General features: G+C 41.4%; 1 protein-coding gene across 1 annotated transcript in view; it reads left to right on the top strand.

Moving 5' to 3' along the window:
* Nucleotides 1-16897, top strand: part of commd8.S (COMM domain containing 8 S homeolog) — a 30903-nt gene extending 14006 nt beyond the window's left edge. Inside the window, 2 exon segments of the mRNA NM_001094739.2 lie at nt 4043-4198; nt 16178-16897. Of these exon segments, the coding sequence (NP_001088208.1) occupies nt 4043-4198; nt 16178-16198 (177 nt within the window). The 3' untranslated portion in view covers nt 16199-16897.
* The last annotated feature ends 953 nt before the right edge of the window (nt 16898-17850 follow it).

The raw sequence follows: 17850 nt of genomic DNA, 5'->3' as shown, positions 1-17850 counted from the left end.
ATTTGCTTTCATGTTTCAATAGAGCCTGTCCATGAACCTAAAAAAATCAATTTCTCTCTTCAGCCCTCCTTTCCCTGGCACGGGATTGTAATGTTGTTTTATTGAGGCTTGATTACGGTTAAATACCTTTTTAGAGGTTAATGACCAGGTGATGATATTCCTTCAAAGTTAAATTTAGGGAAAATAAGACCTTAAAGTAATTTTTGAATTAAAAAAATATACTTTGAGACAATGTCTGTAAGCAAAGATGCTGTCATAAATATTTTGTGTGTGTGTGTGTGTATATATATATATATATACACAAATTGTGCTCACCACTAATTTTTAAAACCATTAAGCGGGGGTGCGATGAGGTTGTGACCACAGCTTTCCCTTGTTTGTGATAGTTTATACAGGAGCAGTGGCCAGCTCCATTTTGTTGCTCCCACCCTTCCCAGCTATAGTCAGGTGATCCCACTGGTGATCCCAGTCCCCAGCTTTCTGGAAAATAGATCTCATGCCTCCTAGGGATGCACGGAATCCATATTTTGGAGACTTGGCCGAACTCTAGACAAACAGCATAGTGCTTTATTGCAGAAAGGGTCCCTGGACAGCATGCTCATATATTTATGCAGAGTAGTGCATAAATATATGCAGAGTACTTTGCATAAATAAGTGTGCATGCTGTCGACAGACACTTTCTGGAATAATGCACTATGCGGGTTGGAAGCAGGGAGGGGGCTATCTAGGTTAATAGATGGATCTTTTCTGGGAGGGGGTTGTTTTCCTTTAAAGGACAAGGAATGTTAAACTAAAGAAGTAGCTAGAAATGTTGTACATTATGTTTTGGGCTTCTGTACCAGCAACCACAGCCCTTTAGCAATAAAGATCTGTGTGTCCAAAGATGCCCCAGTAGCTCCCCATCTTCTTTTCTGCTGATTCACTGCACATGCTCTGTGCTGCTGTCACTTACTGATCTTAGGGACCCACTTACAATATACAGTACACATAGAATATAAATGTCACAGTATAAGACTGATTAGTAATTAATAAAGATATATTTACTACATGGCAGCACAGAAACCAGTGCAATTAGCATCAGAATTTAATAATCAGCCCTGTAGCATCAGCTTATATTACAGGCCAACCTCATTTTCTGCTGGATAATTTGTGACAGCAGCTGCAGCTGCTCAGAGCCCACTGAGCATGTGAGTGTCACAGACACTTTCCAAGATGGTGACCCCCTGCGTAGCCATTCTGATTTGATCCTTTGTGACATGGCCTCCACTAGGAGTGTTGTTGGCTCTTTTGGCTTTATCGAAACAAGGTGGTACTTACTGTATATTTTTTTGAGTAGCCAGAACTAAACAGGATAGTACAGATATTATTAAATCACTGTAATTTGGTGTCATTTGAAACCTAAATAATCCACATGTTGATTTCCAACATTGATGCTGAAAATGTATGAGTAATAATTTAGAATTATTTGAGTTGATTGTATTGATATGTGTGGCACATCCTGACCTGTAGATGGGGACAAAGGATTGTATGAGGGCCTCCGTTAAAGAGACGGCTTTGCATTAGTACCGGCAGGAAAAAAAAAGGATGCCGATGGCTCTGGCTGCCTTCACACAAAGGTTTCTGGGCTTGTTCTTAGGCCTCTGTTATATTTTCAGGAGCACAGGTGGATCGATAAGAAGATTAGTGCACCTGGGGTCCTTTGTGCAGTGCCGGGGGCTGTGTACTGGGCTGGAAAACCCAATGGATTAGCACATTTGTATATTTGATTTATGTACCACCATCCTTTATTTATATAACACTGACACTTTTATGTTGTGTTTTTGGTGTTCATCATTCACAACAGCCTATCAGTCAGTATATTTCTGATTTTTAACCTGCTTATTGTGTGGTCTGCCTTTGTTCTTACACACTTGTCATTGCTTAAATGTTGTAACAAGAGAGTGCATCTGGAAAGAATTGTGTTTTAGTTTAATAATCATGAACAAAAGTTGCTAAGCAGCCGTGCCCACGTCACCTTAAACCCCATATGGGGATCCTAATATTTACCTTAGGTCGTATTTTTCATAGACTAGCTCCTCTTTGTATAGAAATGATATAAAGTACAATGGACGTATATGTTGCAGCAAATACATTACATTACACAAGTCCAGGGAACCTTAATAAAGACAATAGAGTTGTTATAATGCCCTACACATGAGCCCAATATATAGTTTATGTTTGATATGTTAGAAAATGAAGGGAGGAACCCGGTTACCCAAAAATTTTTTTACGGACCTTTCACTCTGAAAAAAGGAAAAGAAGCCAGCGTTTTTGGGAAAAATTTTGCACTAAAAATTGAGGAAGTCCTATGCACTCCATTGCAGTTCGCCTGGTCTGAGCTGGCGAAGGCCAGTCTGGCGAATGAGGTAACGTTCAGTAAAAACCACATCTTAGTGAATTTGTGGAGTTACGTCCATTTGCGAGAGCAAAGATTCGCCTGGCGTTAGAGTGCAAAGCAACGCTAGCGTCTGTCTCCTTCACTAGCGAAGTGGCGCCTGCGCCCGTTAGGAAATCTGCGGAGTCCCTGCAGGCGCTAAAGCTAGCGAATCGGCGCTAGCCACTTCGCCCTTTAGGGAATCTGCCCCAATGAGTCTGATTCAAGCCCCCGTAGCTGTAATTCTTGTAATATGTATAACAATTGTTCTGCAAGGTTACAATTTTATTATTATTCTGTTGAGGCCCTCTGCCTCTGCATTTTCTGTCTGCTATGCAAACCACTGCTTCATTTCTAGGATAAACTGGACCCTAGCAACCAAATAGCTGCTGACTTAATAAAAAGCTGAAGGGCTGCTGAACAAAAAGCTTAAATAATGAAAAACCCACAAATTAATTTGCATTAATTGCAGATTAATGCAAAAACTCACTATCCACATCATACTAAAGGATAATTTTCTAGTGTCAATTGCCTGATGGTGCAAGTATATTTTAGGTAGGTATGACATTCACAATAGAGTTGGGGTTTCAAATTGATGTGTGATATTTGCATTTGATCAGCTTTATATACAGGCGCACACAGTTGAAGGATTTCGTGTATTTGAATACACTGTTGTGCAATTTGGGGACTGCGAAACATTTCTTGGTGGTGAGAGCCAATGGAAAAGGAGATGATAAAGCACACTTTGAAATCTCACAAGAATAAGGCATTAAAGGAATTGTTCAGTGTAAAAATAAAAACTAGGTAAATAGATAGGCTGTGCAAAATAAAAATGTTTCTAATATAGTTAGTATAATGTATAAAGGCAGGAGTGATTTGATGTATAACAAGTCAGTCAGAACACTACTTCCTGCTTTTCAGCTCTCTTGGTTTACACTGACTGGTTACCCAGGCTACCAGGCAGTAACCAATCAGAGACTTGAGGGGGGGCCACATGGGTCATATCTGTTGCTTTTGAAATCTGAGCTGAATGCTGAGGATCAATTGCAAACTCACTGAACAGAAATGTACCATGTGGTCCCCCTTCAACTCAGAGTTATAGCAGGAAAAGCAGGAAGTTGGATTCTGGCAGTTTTATTAGACATCTGTTCACTCCAGTCTTTATATATTACATTTTTGGCTAACTAACTATATTAGAAACATTTTTTATTTTGCACAGCCTATCTATTTACACAATTTTTATTTTCACACTGAACTATTCCTTTAATAACTTGCAATGTTTCTGTTATTTGTTCCTGCAAATTACAAGTTCCAGAGATGCTTTACATCAGAGCTACTTTATAGATATCTACGCACACCATGCGCTTCCCAAAATGCAGCCATGCAGAAAATTATATATTTGGAAGGCACCAAATCCAGAAATCGGTTTAGGATCATCTCTATATTGTTTGTAAATTTGCAGAACACATTCTTAGCAAAAGTCCAGTTGTTTTAGATTTATCTTGCTATGATTACATATGATACCGCAGTGCCATTCATTATTCCTGTGGGTCCATTTAGCAGTGCTAATATCATGGAGATTTTATTCTATATTGTTAGTAATGCCATTTTTTTGTCTCTGCCCTGCAGCTTGCCCTTTCTAGTGATAAGCTCTCGGCGCTGCAGATGCCACTTGTAAATCTCGATTTGGATATCGCAAAAAATGGTTCGGTTACACCCGTCTCTGTAGAGATGAACAAAGAGGAGCTTCAGAACCTTATACATTCTCTAGAGGCAGCTAATAAGGTATGTATTGCTACTGTCCCTTTCTGTTCCATTTAAGTTAACATTTAGTATGTTATAGAATTGCAATTTCTAAGCAACTTTTCAATTGGTCTTTTTTTTTTTTTAAATAGTTTTTTCATTATTTGCCTTCTTCTGACTCTTTCCAGCTTTCAAATAGGGGTCACTGGACAAAATAAATGCTGTGTAAGACTATAAATTTATTGATATTACTTCTTCTTATTACACATCTTTCTTATAAGGCCTCTCCAATTCATATTTCAGTCTCGTCTTCGAATCAGTATGTGGTTGCTAGGTTAATTTGAACCCTAGCAACCAGTTTGCTGAAAATGCAAACTAGAGAGCTGCTGAATAAAGTAATTCAAGAACTACATAACGTAATAAATGAAAACCAGTTGTAAATTGGACTCTCTACATTAATTTAAAGGTGAACAACCCCTTTAAAGTGATCTAGCATGTATGCAGATGTATTGTACAGGTATAGGATCCCTTATCTGGAAACCTGATATCCAGAAAGCTCCGATTTACGGAATGGCTGTCTTCCATAGACTTTATTTTATCCAAATAATCCAAATTTTTCAAAATGATTTCCTTTTTCTCTGTAATAATAAAACCGTAGCTTGTACTTGATCCAAACTAAGATGTAATTAATCCCTATTGGAAGCAAAACCAGCCTATTGGGTTTATTTAATGTTTAAATTAATTTCTAGTAGACTTAAGGCATGAAGACCCAAATTAAGGAAAGATCCGTTAACCCGGAAAACCCCAGGTTCCGAGCATTCTGGATAACAGGTCCCATACCTGTACTTTATTATTGCAATTGTGAAGCTACCCAGATGGTCATTACCCAGTGTGGCAATTGAGAGTTAATTACTAAAGGGAAGGGCAGATGTATACTATAAGCATGTGTAGTTCATCGTGAGTAATGTGCTGATGGGTAGAATCTGTGCAATCACTGCTGACAATCTAGGCAAGCAACATTCATATATATCTACATTCAGGAAAAATGAGTTGTATTTAGCCCTGGCTTTAAAAAGGGAATGCTCTCCTTTCTATATTAAATTTAATTTCCTTAAAGGAGAAGGAAACGTCCAGTCCATGAGGTTTCCAAATGTCGGGGCACCACCCATGATTGTAATGCTTCTTTCTTAAAAACCAAGCAGCCGACTCATGAGCAGTAGAGAGAAAAATCGGGTTTTTTTGGTGTTGTTAAAGTCTGACTTTTAACTCTACTGCACATGCACACCTGTGCAAAAAAAAAAAGGAATAGGAACTATACGTTATTTGTAAACCTGTTATCCAGAAAACTCCGAATTAAGGAAAGGCCTTCTCCCATAGACTCCATTATAATCAAATAATACAAATTTTTAAAAATGATTTCCTTTTTCTCTGTAATAATAAAACAGTAGCTTCTTCTTGATCCCAACTAAGATATAATTAATCCTTATTGGAAGCAAAACCAGCCTATTGGGTTTATTTAATGTTTACATGATTTTCTAGTAGACTGAAGCTATGGAGATCCAAATTACGGAAAGATCCATTATCCGGAAAACCCCAGGTCCTGAGTATTCTGGATAATAGGTCCCATACCTGTACAGAAAGTTTTTATCTGGTGAGCTATTTTGTATTATAAAATGTACTACACCTTTAATGTTTTTTTTTTTTTTTAATAAATATATATATGGCCGGTTCTAATCCTTATACTTTACATAACTGATCAAATACAGAACCATATGTATCTGAGCTTTACAATTAGCTGCAAAGTAAAGTAAAGTTGAACTGCAGCTCATCCAATGGAAAGAGTGACCTGGGTGTGAAACCCCAGGTCCGTCACCTTCGGGAATCTATACAAATTCTGTAGTAGAACAATTAATATAAGTTTATGTCGCACTCACCAAGGACAGCAGTTGGCTCGGGGGCCGTGCCCCGAACCCGTAGCTTGAGGTGAGAATGCAATCAAATGAATATGCAAAAACTTAACGCAATTCGGATCTGCCGATACATAATCATAGGCATGATTACGTGTCGGCGGATACGAAACACGTTAGGCCGTGTAACTTTTAGTGAAATGCAATAAAACTATGTTTTTACTTCAAAGACTGGCTCCAGTAGTGTGTGCTCGTTTCATTTGTATGTTTTTTTTTTACCCACTTCCCATTTGATATGAATGATGTGTAAGTATGACCCTTTGCCATCATTTGCAAGTCAAAACGAAGCCACAAGACCTTTCTGTCTCACTGTAGAAACAGCAGGCAAGATTTCATTTGTGAGTCCTTCATGAGTCAGACGTGGATTAGGCGTCCCGCGCAGCAGCTGGAGTGTCGAAGGTTGCCCGTGTTTGCTCGCTTGCATAATACACCAGAGTATGCTTGTGTTGGAAAATCATTCCATTAACATCCAGCAATCATCAGAGAAATGAAAAGGCTTTTACCGACTTTTATTATCAGACAGGTTTAATAGCTCAGACTGTGTTTTAGAAATCGCAGCTTCCACATGAATAGAATAAATATCAGCTGGAGCTATAAAATATGCATTATTAAACGACCTATCATTTTGGCTTACTGGCAAAAAAAAAAAAAAAAAAAATATGAAGTCCCACATTACCAGCTAATTCTTTTATGGGATTGTTCCATTTAATTTGGATGGTAAGTAGTAACTAATAACAGCAGAAAAAAATTGGGGCCACATCTAGCTTAGGACTCCAATTATTTTAAATAAATACATATATAATAATATATATATATATATATATATATATATATATATATATATATATATATATATATATATATATATATATATATATATATATATATATATATATATACATACACATACATACAGTCATATGAAAATGTTTGGGAGCCCCTCTCAGCCTGCATAATAATTTACTCTACTTTCAACAAAAAAGATAACAGTGTTATGTCTTTCATTTCCCAGGAACATCTGAGTACTGGGGTGTTTTCTGAACAAACATTTTTAGTGAAGCAGTATTCAGTTGTATGAAATTAAATCAAATGTGAAAAACTGGCTGTGCAATTGTAATTTTGCTAATTTGAATGCACGTAACTGCTCAATACTGATTACTGGCAACACAAAATTGGCTGGATTAGCTCGTTAAAGGAGAAACAAACCCTTAATAAAAAGGGAGAGGTAAGTAAAGAGTTCGGAGCATTTGCCCAGGGGGGGGGGGGGGGTAGCTAGGCTGGGCAGGGTGAGGGAGGGGGGTCTATGTAGGGTAGGGTTTTTTTTTTATTAAGGGTTTGTTTCTCCTTTAAGCCTTGAACTTCATAGGCAGGTGTGTCCATTTATGAGAAAATGTATTTAAGGTGGCCAGTTGCAAGTTGTGCTTCTGTTTGACTCTCATCTGAAGAGTGACAGCATGGGATCCTCAAAGCAACTCTCAAAAGATGTGAAAACAAAGATTGTTCAGTATCATGGTTTAGGGGAAGGCTACATAAAGCTATCTCAGAGGTTTAAACTGTCAGTTTCAACTGTAAGGAATGTGATCGGGAAATGGAAGGCCACAGGCACAGTTGCTGTAAAACCCAGGTCTGGCAGGCCAAGAAAAATACAGGACTGACATAAGCAGAGGATTGTGAGAATGGTTACAGAAAACCCAAAGATCACCTCCAAAGACCTGCAAGATCTTGCTGCAGATGGTTTATCTGTACATCGTTCTACAATTCAACGCAATTTGCACAAAGAACATCTGTATGGCAGGGTGATGAGAAAGAAGCCCTTTCTGTACTTACGCCACAAACAGAGTCGCTTGTTGTATGCAAAAGCTCATTTAGACAAGCCACAGTCATTTTGAAACAAAGTGCTTTGGACTGATGAGACAAATATTGAGTTATTTGGTCATAACAAAAAGCGCTTTGCAAGGCAGAAGAAGAACACCGAATTCCAAGAAAAACACCTGCTACCTACTGTCAAGTTTGGTGGAGGTTCCATCATGCTGTGGGGCTGTGTGGCTAGTTCAGGGACTGGGGCCCTTGTTAAAGTTGAGAGTCGGATGTATTCAACCCAATATCAACTAATTCTTCAGGATAATGTTCAAGCATCAGTCACAAAGTTGAAGTTACACAGGGGTTGGATATTCCAACAAGACAATGACCCTAAACACATTTTGAAATCTACAAAGGCATTTATGCAGAGGGAGAAGTACAATATTCTGGAATGGCCGTCACAGTCCCCCGACTTGAATATCATCGAAAATCTATGGGATGATTTGAAGCAGGCTGTCCATGCTCGGCAGCCATCAGATTTAACTGGAGAGATTTTGTATGGACGAATGGTCAAAAATATCCCCATCCAGAATCCAGACACTCATCAAAGGCTATAGAAGGCATCTAGAGGCTGTTACATTTGCAAAAGGAGGCTCAACTAAGTATTGATGTAATATCTCTTTATGATACATATTGCATATTTTCTGTTAATCCAATAAACTTTATGTCACTGCTGAAATACTACTGTTTCCATAAGGCATGTTATATATTAAAAGTAATTTGCTACTTTGATAGCTCAGCCAATGAAAAACTTCAAAGAGTTAAGAGGGGTTCTCAAACTTTTTCATATGACTGTGTATAAAAAGATGTAAATTACTCAGGTTGATTTTTAAGCACTTTTGCAAGTAACATGTTTTTTTCCATTTCAAAGCTATAGAGCATTTTATTAACTTCTGATTTTATGAATTTTGTAACAGTAGCCCACCTGGTCAGTTCCTCTAACTGTACGGTTGGAGAGATATAAGATCAGAATGAAAACAGAGAACTGTTCTAATGTTTCTGATTTCTTTCCTGAGCAGAGCAACCTCATGTGGGCTTTTCAATATCTTTTCCTGAGCAGAGGAACATCAAAACAATTCTCTGTTCTCTGACCAGCAGGTGGTGCTGGTGTTACAAAATCCATTATTATTATTATTATTATTATTATTATTAAGCAGCTTAATACCTTTATTTAAATTATGTAAATTGCAAAAGTGCTTAGAGCACCCCCTTTTTTAAGGTTTACATATCCTTTAAGATACATAGTAATAAATTCATGTTCCATGGGTAGCAAAATCCTTTTTGCTCTTTGATCATAAATGTTTTTGGGCTCAGTATTATTTTATAACACAGTGAAAATGACTCTAATGACAATATCACACATTCTGGGCATTTTTTTGTCCAGGCAGTTAATTGGTCTAAGTGCGGGCAAAGGAATGTTCATAATTACTCCTTATATTGTAAAGCATTCCAGAATATGTTGATGCTCTTGATAATAAAAATGAGTTGAACGGAATGTGAACTGTTGTCATTGCCATTTAAATAGGTTGGAAGCAGTTCTGCTGGCCATATACAGAGCTATTTATTTTATTAGAATTGCTAATAGTACCATTGACTTAAAGCAGTGGGAGATTTTTTGGGGGTTTTTTTTGCACGTTTTCAGTTCAAGCTCATGGTCCAACATCTAGTCAGGCCCCCTCTTCTACTAACAAGGTTAAAGATGTAGAAAAATGTAGTGGTTAGTACAGGTCTAGGAAACCCGTTATCCAGAAAGCTCCTAATTACAGAAAGGACTCACCCATAGACTCCATTTTTAACAAATTTAAAAAAATGATTTCCTTTTTCTCTGTAATAATAAAACAGTGGGGGCGTGGCCTGACTGCTGATGGGATAGCACGCGCTTGGTAGAGCTCCGCAGCACACCCGGCTTATATCCTGATTAACCTGCTCTATTACTTCTACTTTTGGAGCTGGAGCATTCCGACGAGCATCCTTTACCCCAACGAGAGCTCATGGGGCAGAATAAAGCGCAGAAAAGGGCATCGGAGGCTGCAGCCCGGCTAGACAAGTATGCCAGAAACTCGTCTCAAAATGGCGGCGGTAAAGGCCCAACATCGCAACGCTCAACCCCTGAGAGGGAGTCTGCGGCGGCCGACCCCAACAATAATGATGAGGTCGGGGACCCACATCTTGCAGATGAACCGCTGGGTGAGCCAACACTTCGCGATGTTCTGAAAGAAATCCGGGCTGCCAATGATTCCTGTACTACGCTCATAGAGTCCAAGACGGACGAAATCAAAATTGATTTGTCCATTATTAAGCACGACCTCCAAAAGCTGCGGGAGAGAACTACTGCAGTGGAGTCGCGGGTAAGCACTCTTGAAGACGCATGCGGTGAATTGCCTGCACAATATCGTGAAATGCAGAAAATGATGGTGGAATGCCAGCGCAAGTCGGACGATCTGGAGAATCGTCTGCGTAGGAGTAACCTACGTTTCGTGGGCTTCCCTGAGAGGGCCGAGGGGGCTGCTCCCGAAACTTTTATTGAAGCCTGGCTCAAAACAACCTTTGGGGCGGACCAACTCTCCGCGACGTTTACTGTTGAGCGGGCGCACCGGGTACCTACCAGGCAATCCCCACCGGGAGCCCCACCTAGGCCGATGATCGCCAAGCTCCTCAACGCAAGGGACCGCGACAAGGTGCTTGCACTGGCTAGAGTTCGGGGTCGGCTGCAGTATCAGGACGCCACGGTTTCCATTTACGCTGATTACTCCATGGAGGTCCAGAGGCAACGCGCGGGATTCCAGAGCTGCAAGATCCGTTTGCGCAACGCTGGGCTCACCTACGCCATGCTCTATCCTGCCAGGCTCCGGATACAAGCGGATGATCGTACCTTATTTTTTACTGCACCACGAGATCTTAACCAGTGGTTGGATGCAAGAGGAGTAAATTAATTTTTCAACGGATATGCTGCAATCTGTATGTGAGTACTGTGCTTGACTGCCTTCTCTTGGGCCTTGTGGGAAGTTTTTGGTTACTACCTCCGCCCATTGGGGCACTTTTATTCCACCTATGCCCGGGCATTGATGGCCTATGTCAGTTATAATGGATCCCTTTGGGTTTTATGAAGGACCGCTATCAGTACCCTGCAGCATTTTTCTTGGGCTGTCCCGGAGTGGGTTACTGTTTATCTGCATGTCTGAAGCTGCGGGTTCAACAGCTCTTTTTCTTTGTACCAAGTTGCGTCTTTTTTCCCTTTGTTTTTTCTTTTTTGACTTATTTTTGACTTTTATTTTGCTTGTTGCAGCCACTATTTTTATTTACCTTTAGGGGCGCCAACGGAGTGGCACGGCACGCCCCCAACAGGAATGTTCCAACGGGTTAACTTTGGGGTTCAAGTTCTGCCTTTTGTCAGTTATGAGGTAGAAGGGGAGGGGGGTTTATCTTTTGGGCGGCTTAGTGATGTTTTTATGTTATGCATCCCTAAGCCATTTGTTAAACTTTTTTATGCAATTTTTTTGCTCTCTGCTCAAAGAAATGCTTTAACTTGTACTGCAATGTTTAAGGTATATATGCTGTTACATCTGGGAAGACAGGAAAATGGCGATTAACCTCACTAGTTGGAATGTAAGGGGTCTGAACTGCCCAATAAAACGTAGGCTGGTCATGGATTTCCTGAAGCGACATGCCACCTCCATTGCATTCCTGCAGGAAACCCACTTGACAGGATCTAAGGTACTGGCTCTGCGGAGGCCCTGGGTGGGTTGGGCTTACCACGCCGAATACTCGACCCATTCCTCAGGAGTGTCCATTCTCATTAGTAAATCTGTTCCCTTTGTTTTTGATAGCATTAAATCTGATCCTAAAGGCAGATATATTTTCTTGCATGGTTCTATTCATTCCCGGGAAGTCCTGCTGGCAAATATCTATATCCCCCCTCCGTTTGATACTCGGGTTATCCAATGCCTAGCTGACCAGCTAATTCAATACCCTCATGCCTTGGTTATAGCAGCTGGGGATTTTAATGAAGTCATGTGCCCAGAAATAGATAGACTGCTCAAGCGTCCTGGCAGGCCGCCCCCTCAACACACCAAGCTTAGCAGAATGTGTCAGGCACTGGAGTTGCTAGATATCTGGCGAGTCACGAACCCAGCCAAAAAGCTATACTCATGCTATACGGTTGCCCAGCAGGCGCTTTCTAGAATAGACCTGGCCTTTGTCAATGCTGCTGCGGTTCCTCACGTCACATTTGCCTGTTACCTCCCCAGAGGTATATCCGACCATGCTCCTCTCCAACTTAAGCTCACTGCATTGCATAAGCCGGATAGGCCTCGCCTCGCTATACACCCTGTGTGGTTGAACATCCTGGACAACCAGGAGGATGTGGAAGAGGTGATAAAGGAATTCCTCGAACTAAATTCGGGAATCCCCTGCGTTCTACCGATTTGGGACTCCCTTAAGATCTATGTACGAAATTCTATAGCTGCGGATATCACTGCTTATAAGAAACAGTCTAGGCTAGCGACTCAGGTTTTGGAAGAAAAAGTTGCTGAGTGTGACGCTCGAGTAGCTTTAGCTCCTACTCCTGAGAATTTTAAACTGCTCCAAGTTGCGCAAGATGACTATTCCCTAAGTCTTAAAACCAAAGCGCAAAATTATCTCTATTTTTCTAAAGTTGGAGTTTATGAGCAGGGAGAAAAAGCAGGGCGGATGCTTGCACACTTAGCCAAATCTCAGCACTCACCCCCACCGATCCCTGTCTTGAAGGACAAACACGGAATCCTCCATACTAATCCTACTGAGGTTAAGAGTATGCTTACTGATTTTTACACTGATTTATACTCCAGCAAATTGAATGTCTCTAGTGAGGAAATTGCAGCTTTCTTGCAGAGGGGTTGTCTCCCTGCTCTCACTCCTGAATATAGGGAGACTTTAGAAGCAGATTTAACTCTCTTAGAAATACAGGAAGCGGTGGACTCCTTTCCAGTGGGTAAAGCAGCTGGGTCTGATGGCCTCCCTATTGAGATTTACAAGCGGCACTCTAAAACCTTGACGCCGCAGCTCCTGAACATGTACAATGGAGCCATACAGCTGGGGCAGTTACCACAATCCCTATATGAAGCTGCAATAGTGTTACTTCCCAAGCCGGGGAAGGATCCCCAGCTGTGTGAATCCTTTCGCCCCATTTCACTTCTCACGGCTGATGTGAAAATCTATGCAAAAGTCCTTGCTAGGAGACTAAGTAGAGTAATTACCCAGATAATTAACCCTGACCAAGTGGGGTTCATTCCTCAGAAAACCACCAGTCTAAACACCAGGAGACTCTATCTTAATATGATGTTGGATTGCGGGGTCAAGGGGGGTAGGGCCATTGCAGCGCTTGACATTGCCAAAGCTTTTGATACGGTGGAGTGGCCCTACCTCTGGCAGGTTATGGATTTCATGGGATTTGGCCCAAAATTTATCACTATGGTTCAGTTGTTGTATAGGCTCCCCACAGCTTCCCTAAGGCTTAACTCTCTCCACACTCCGAGCTTTTCACTTACCAGGGGAACGAGGCAGGGGTGCCCTCTCTCCCCTTTGCTCTTTGCGTTGGCCATTGAACCCTTCGCCCAGGCGGTAAGGTTACATCCCCAAATCAGAGGGTTTGAAAGAGAGGGCCAAGCAGAAAAGATCCAATTATATGCAGACGACACATTAGTATATCTTGGTGATAGGGGTCAATCTTTGCAAGCCCTGGTTGAGCTCACACAAGTATTTGGCAGAGTCTCCGGTTTACAGACGAACACGCACAAATCTGTACTGTTTTTGGTCGATCCGTTGCAGCCCGGCGAGTCATTGACTGCCTGCCCCTTACAAGTAGTAGAATCCTTTACGTACCTGGGATTGCAAATAGCACTCCCTATTGACAAGTTTCAGGAACTAAATCTGGACCAGTTAATTCTTTGGTCTCAGCACAAATTCAAGACCTGGGAATCATTGCCAGTGGGGCCGGCAGGTAGGGTGCAGCTAGTTAAAATGTTTATTCTCCCTAAGTGGCTGTACACCCTTTGGCATTCGCCTATTCTTATACCTAAGAAGTTCTTTACAGGAGTGCACAGCCTTATCAGCAAATTTATATGGGGGTCCTCTAGGTCTCGCCTGCGCCTTACTACACTAATGAGACCAAGGGATGAGGGCGGTTTGGCACTGCCAGATCTCTACTTGTACTACATTGCTGCCCAGCTTACTCATTGCATACCCTGGGTGCAGGAAGCACTGTCCCCCCCGCTGTCACAGCTTTGGTCACTTGCGGCGAACCATCCTACCACCCCATGGGCGGCGCTGCTGGTGAAACAGCCCAAGAAATCCCAAATGCCACTGGTGTGGCTGCAGGGCACCATTCTACGAATTGCCCATGGGAAGGTGGGTTATAATAAACTAGCTCCCCAGACCCCTTTGTGGGGTAACCCGGAGTTCTCGGGGCTGGCAGGGCTTTCCCCTTCTCAGATATGGTGCGATCTTGGCTTGGTTTCAGTGGCGGACGTGTGGGAGGGCACTCAGGCAATCTCTTTACTCCGCCTGCAACAAACTAGGAACCTTCCCCAAGCTCAATGGTTAATGTATCACAGAATTATTTCTGGCCTACAGGCATTTAGGCGGCGTTCTAATATAGAGGTTGAGGACTCTCCCATCATTGATGCTCTAACCGCCAATACCCCCAAGAAAAGAATATCCACCTTATATACGTTGCTTTGTAAACCACAATATGTGGATACTGAAATCAAGGCCAGAGTGGCATGGGAGGCTGATGTTGGCATGATAACTGATGATCAGTGGGAATGGGTGTTGAGCACCCCTAGGATAGTAGCACATTCTTACAGGCACAGCCTACTCCAGCTGTACTTGATTCATAGGGCGTATTATACAGTACACAGATTGTTTGCCATGAAGCTGTTGCCTTCTCCCACGTGCCCCAGATGTGAGTTGGAACCTGCTACTCTACTGCACACACTATGGGATTGTTGCAGGGTCAGGTTATATTGGGAAGAAATTACTCTTTGTCTGTCCTCGATGGTTCCTGATTGGGGTAAGGGAGATGCTAGGTCTTGCTTGTTAACTATTGATCTCAGTGATGCGCTAGACTCACATACCAGGCTTTTTATCACCAAAGCACTATTTCAGGCGAGAAGGTTACTGACCCTGCACTGGAAAGACCTAACCCCACCTGTATTTCGTGAATGGTATCAAGCAATGGTTGATTTAGCTGCGCTGGAACGGGTGGTGTTGGGTAAAAGGGGGCAGATGCTTAAATACATCCAAATTTGGAGACATTGGTCTAGCCATGTTGAAGCGCTTGAAAATGGCTCTATTTAGGGAGTTGTTCCGGAATAAGGTTCTGGGCTGGGAGATGGGATTGTATAGGCCTTGCATGTATGGTACCCCTGTTACAACTGTCATTATTTGCAATTGTACAATTTGTCACAATTCATGTACACTGAATTTATTGATGTACCCTTTTAACATTGTTGTGAAGTATTTGTTTCAATAAAATCTTCTTTGAGCAAAAAAAAATAATAAAACAGTCCAATGGAAGAGCAGGAGCACTCCAACCCCCCTGCCGTATAATTAGAAGAACCGCTCACCGCAGTTATAGCTTGGCTCGGGCGCACTTGATTTTGTAGTAGACTTTAGGTATGACGTTCCAAATTATGGAAAGATCTGTTATCCAGAAAACTTAGGTCCTGAGCATTCTGGATAATCGCTCTCATACCTGTAACCGTTGCAGAATGTTTAGGGCCCAAATAAGCAATTATACAAAATGTAACCCTATTTAGGGTAAGGCCAGACGAGGAGATTCTGGGAGATTTTGTCACCTGGCGACTTATCGCCACGTCTTTTGCGCGACTATATCCCTGAACTGCCTCAGCGTCTTTTCCCCATAGGCTACAGCGTAAAATCGCCTGCGCTAATGCACACGCGGCGATGCGTTTTCAATAGTCGCCCAAAGTTGCCTCGTCTGGCCTTACCCTTAAGCTTCAAGATTCCATAAGTACCACTCAACACTTGTAAAACAGCATTTGGATCCACTACTAAAATAAAGTTGTTTTTTTTATTTGGCAAGTTGCTCAAACTCAAAAGCTATATCTAACATTTGAGCTATTGTTCCAATTATTGCTTGATCATACAGGTAGCATAATGAAAGAAAAATAAACTTCTACCATGTTTCTGGCAGGTCGTCCTTCAGCTGAAATAATAGGAAACGCACACTGCCTGAAGTTGAAGAGGTGACCAAAATGTAAAAATGTCATTTTTATCATTTTAAAAGGAGCCACTACGTGACGGAGCGTATTAATCTCTCTGCAGCCCTGCATTCGGCGCTAGAACAAAACTGGACCTGCTATTTTTTTCCTGTTCTTTGAATGTTACCATTAACTGCTTTGGTGATAAATGTTCTAACAATATAAATTCTGCCCAGTGTTTGATATCTGCCAGTAGCTTATTGTGTTTAAAGGAAGAAGATACAGTGAATTCTATAAAATAAAGCACACCTGCAATTTCAAAATTTTCATTCCAGAAACATTTCTTTGTGTTAAATCTCCTGTTAAGAGCCTTAGGGATTGCAAACCTGTATTTTATTTGCCGTTTTGGAAATGACTACACCAGTAAATGACGATGAAGTCGCCCCGCACCAGAGGTTTTTCTTTATACTTTCTGAAATGAGCCGTTTGCTTATATACAGCCGTACAGAACTAAGAGAAAGCTTTCCAGGACTCTTCACAAAATAATTGATATATGCGTTGGATTTTCAGTACTACATGCTGGTTGGTATTTTCTGTATCTATGCTGGTGGAATGATAATGCGATGTTCTGTTTACTTAGAGCTGAAAGCTTAAATTTTCCCATACTGTGTACTTTAATGAAAAGAAATACAATAAATATTGTAATTTCTGGACCAAATACAGTTTCTTAAGTTTGCATGTGAAACTGCAAAGAATGTTTTACCTCTTGCAGAAAAGATGATTAATACTTAAAAGACTGGGTGACTTCTTTAACAGACAAGCCAAGCCAAGCCCACTCAACTTGTTTCATATATTAAAGTCTTACTTAACATCAGAAGTGCTCTGTATTCCCCTCCAACCGCAGTCACTTTCATGCAGCACTATCACGTTCAATAAAAAATGCTGACTTGGTTCTCCTCAATCTCCCATGAGGCTGCGGTCTGAGAGCAAGACCAAGACCAGGATTCTGACCTCCAGACTACCCCCCCGCCACCCCAGGGCACATAGCAAATGTCGCACCAAGTTGCTACAGTGACACACCTATTAAACTAAAAGTACACCGATCTGAAGGCTGTTGTCTACATTGGAGATCAGCGATTGTTCTTTACTCTGCTGCCTCCTTACCTGCTATCACTTGGGCCAGTACCACTACATTACATGAATAGCATGACCTCTTCAAGTATTTTGATGTATTGAAACTGATCAATGATCCCTGGAATGCGATAAATAGGCCCAACTCCAAAGTACGAGAAATATCCCCATATCATGATGCTTGCACCGCCATACTTCACTGTCTTTGCAGTGTATAGTGGCTTGAATTTAGTGTTTGGGGGTTGTCTGACAAAATGTCTGCGGCCCCTAGACCCAAAAAGAACAATTTTGCTTTCATCAGTCCACTATGGGACTTCTTGCCAATAGCTTGGCTTCACATAGGTGTCTTCTAATTGTTACAGTATCACAGGTAACCTCAGACCTTCTTTGATCTTCCTGGAGCTGATCATTGGCCGAGTCTTTGCCATTTTGGCTAATCTGCTATCCATTTGAAAGGTAGTTTTCCATTTTCTTACACGTCTTTTGCCATTTTAAAGCATTTGATATGATTTTAGCTGAGCAGCCTATCATTTTC

Source organism: Xenopus laevis, chromosome 1S (assembly GCF_017654675.1).
Source record: "Xenopus laevis strain J_2021 chromosome 1S, Xenopus_laevis_v10.1, whole genome shotgun sequence".
In the NCBI taxonomy this organism is placed as follows: Eukaryota; Metazoa; Chordata; class Amphibia; order Anura; family Pipidae; genus Xenopus; species Xenopus laevis.
Note: the sequence above shows the minus strand (reverse complement) of the source record. Positions and strands in the feature narration are given on the sequence as shown.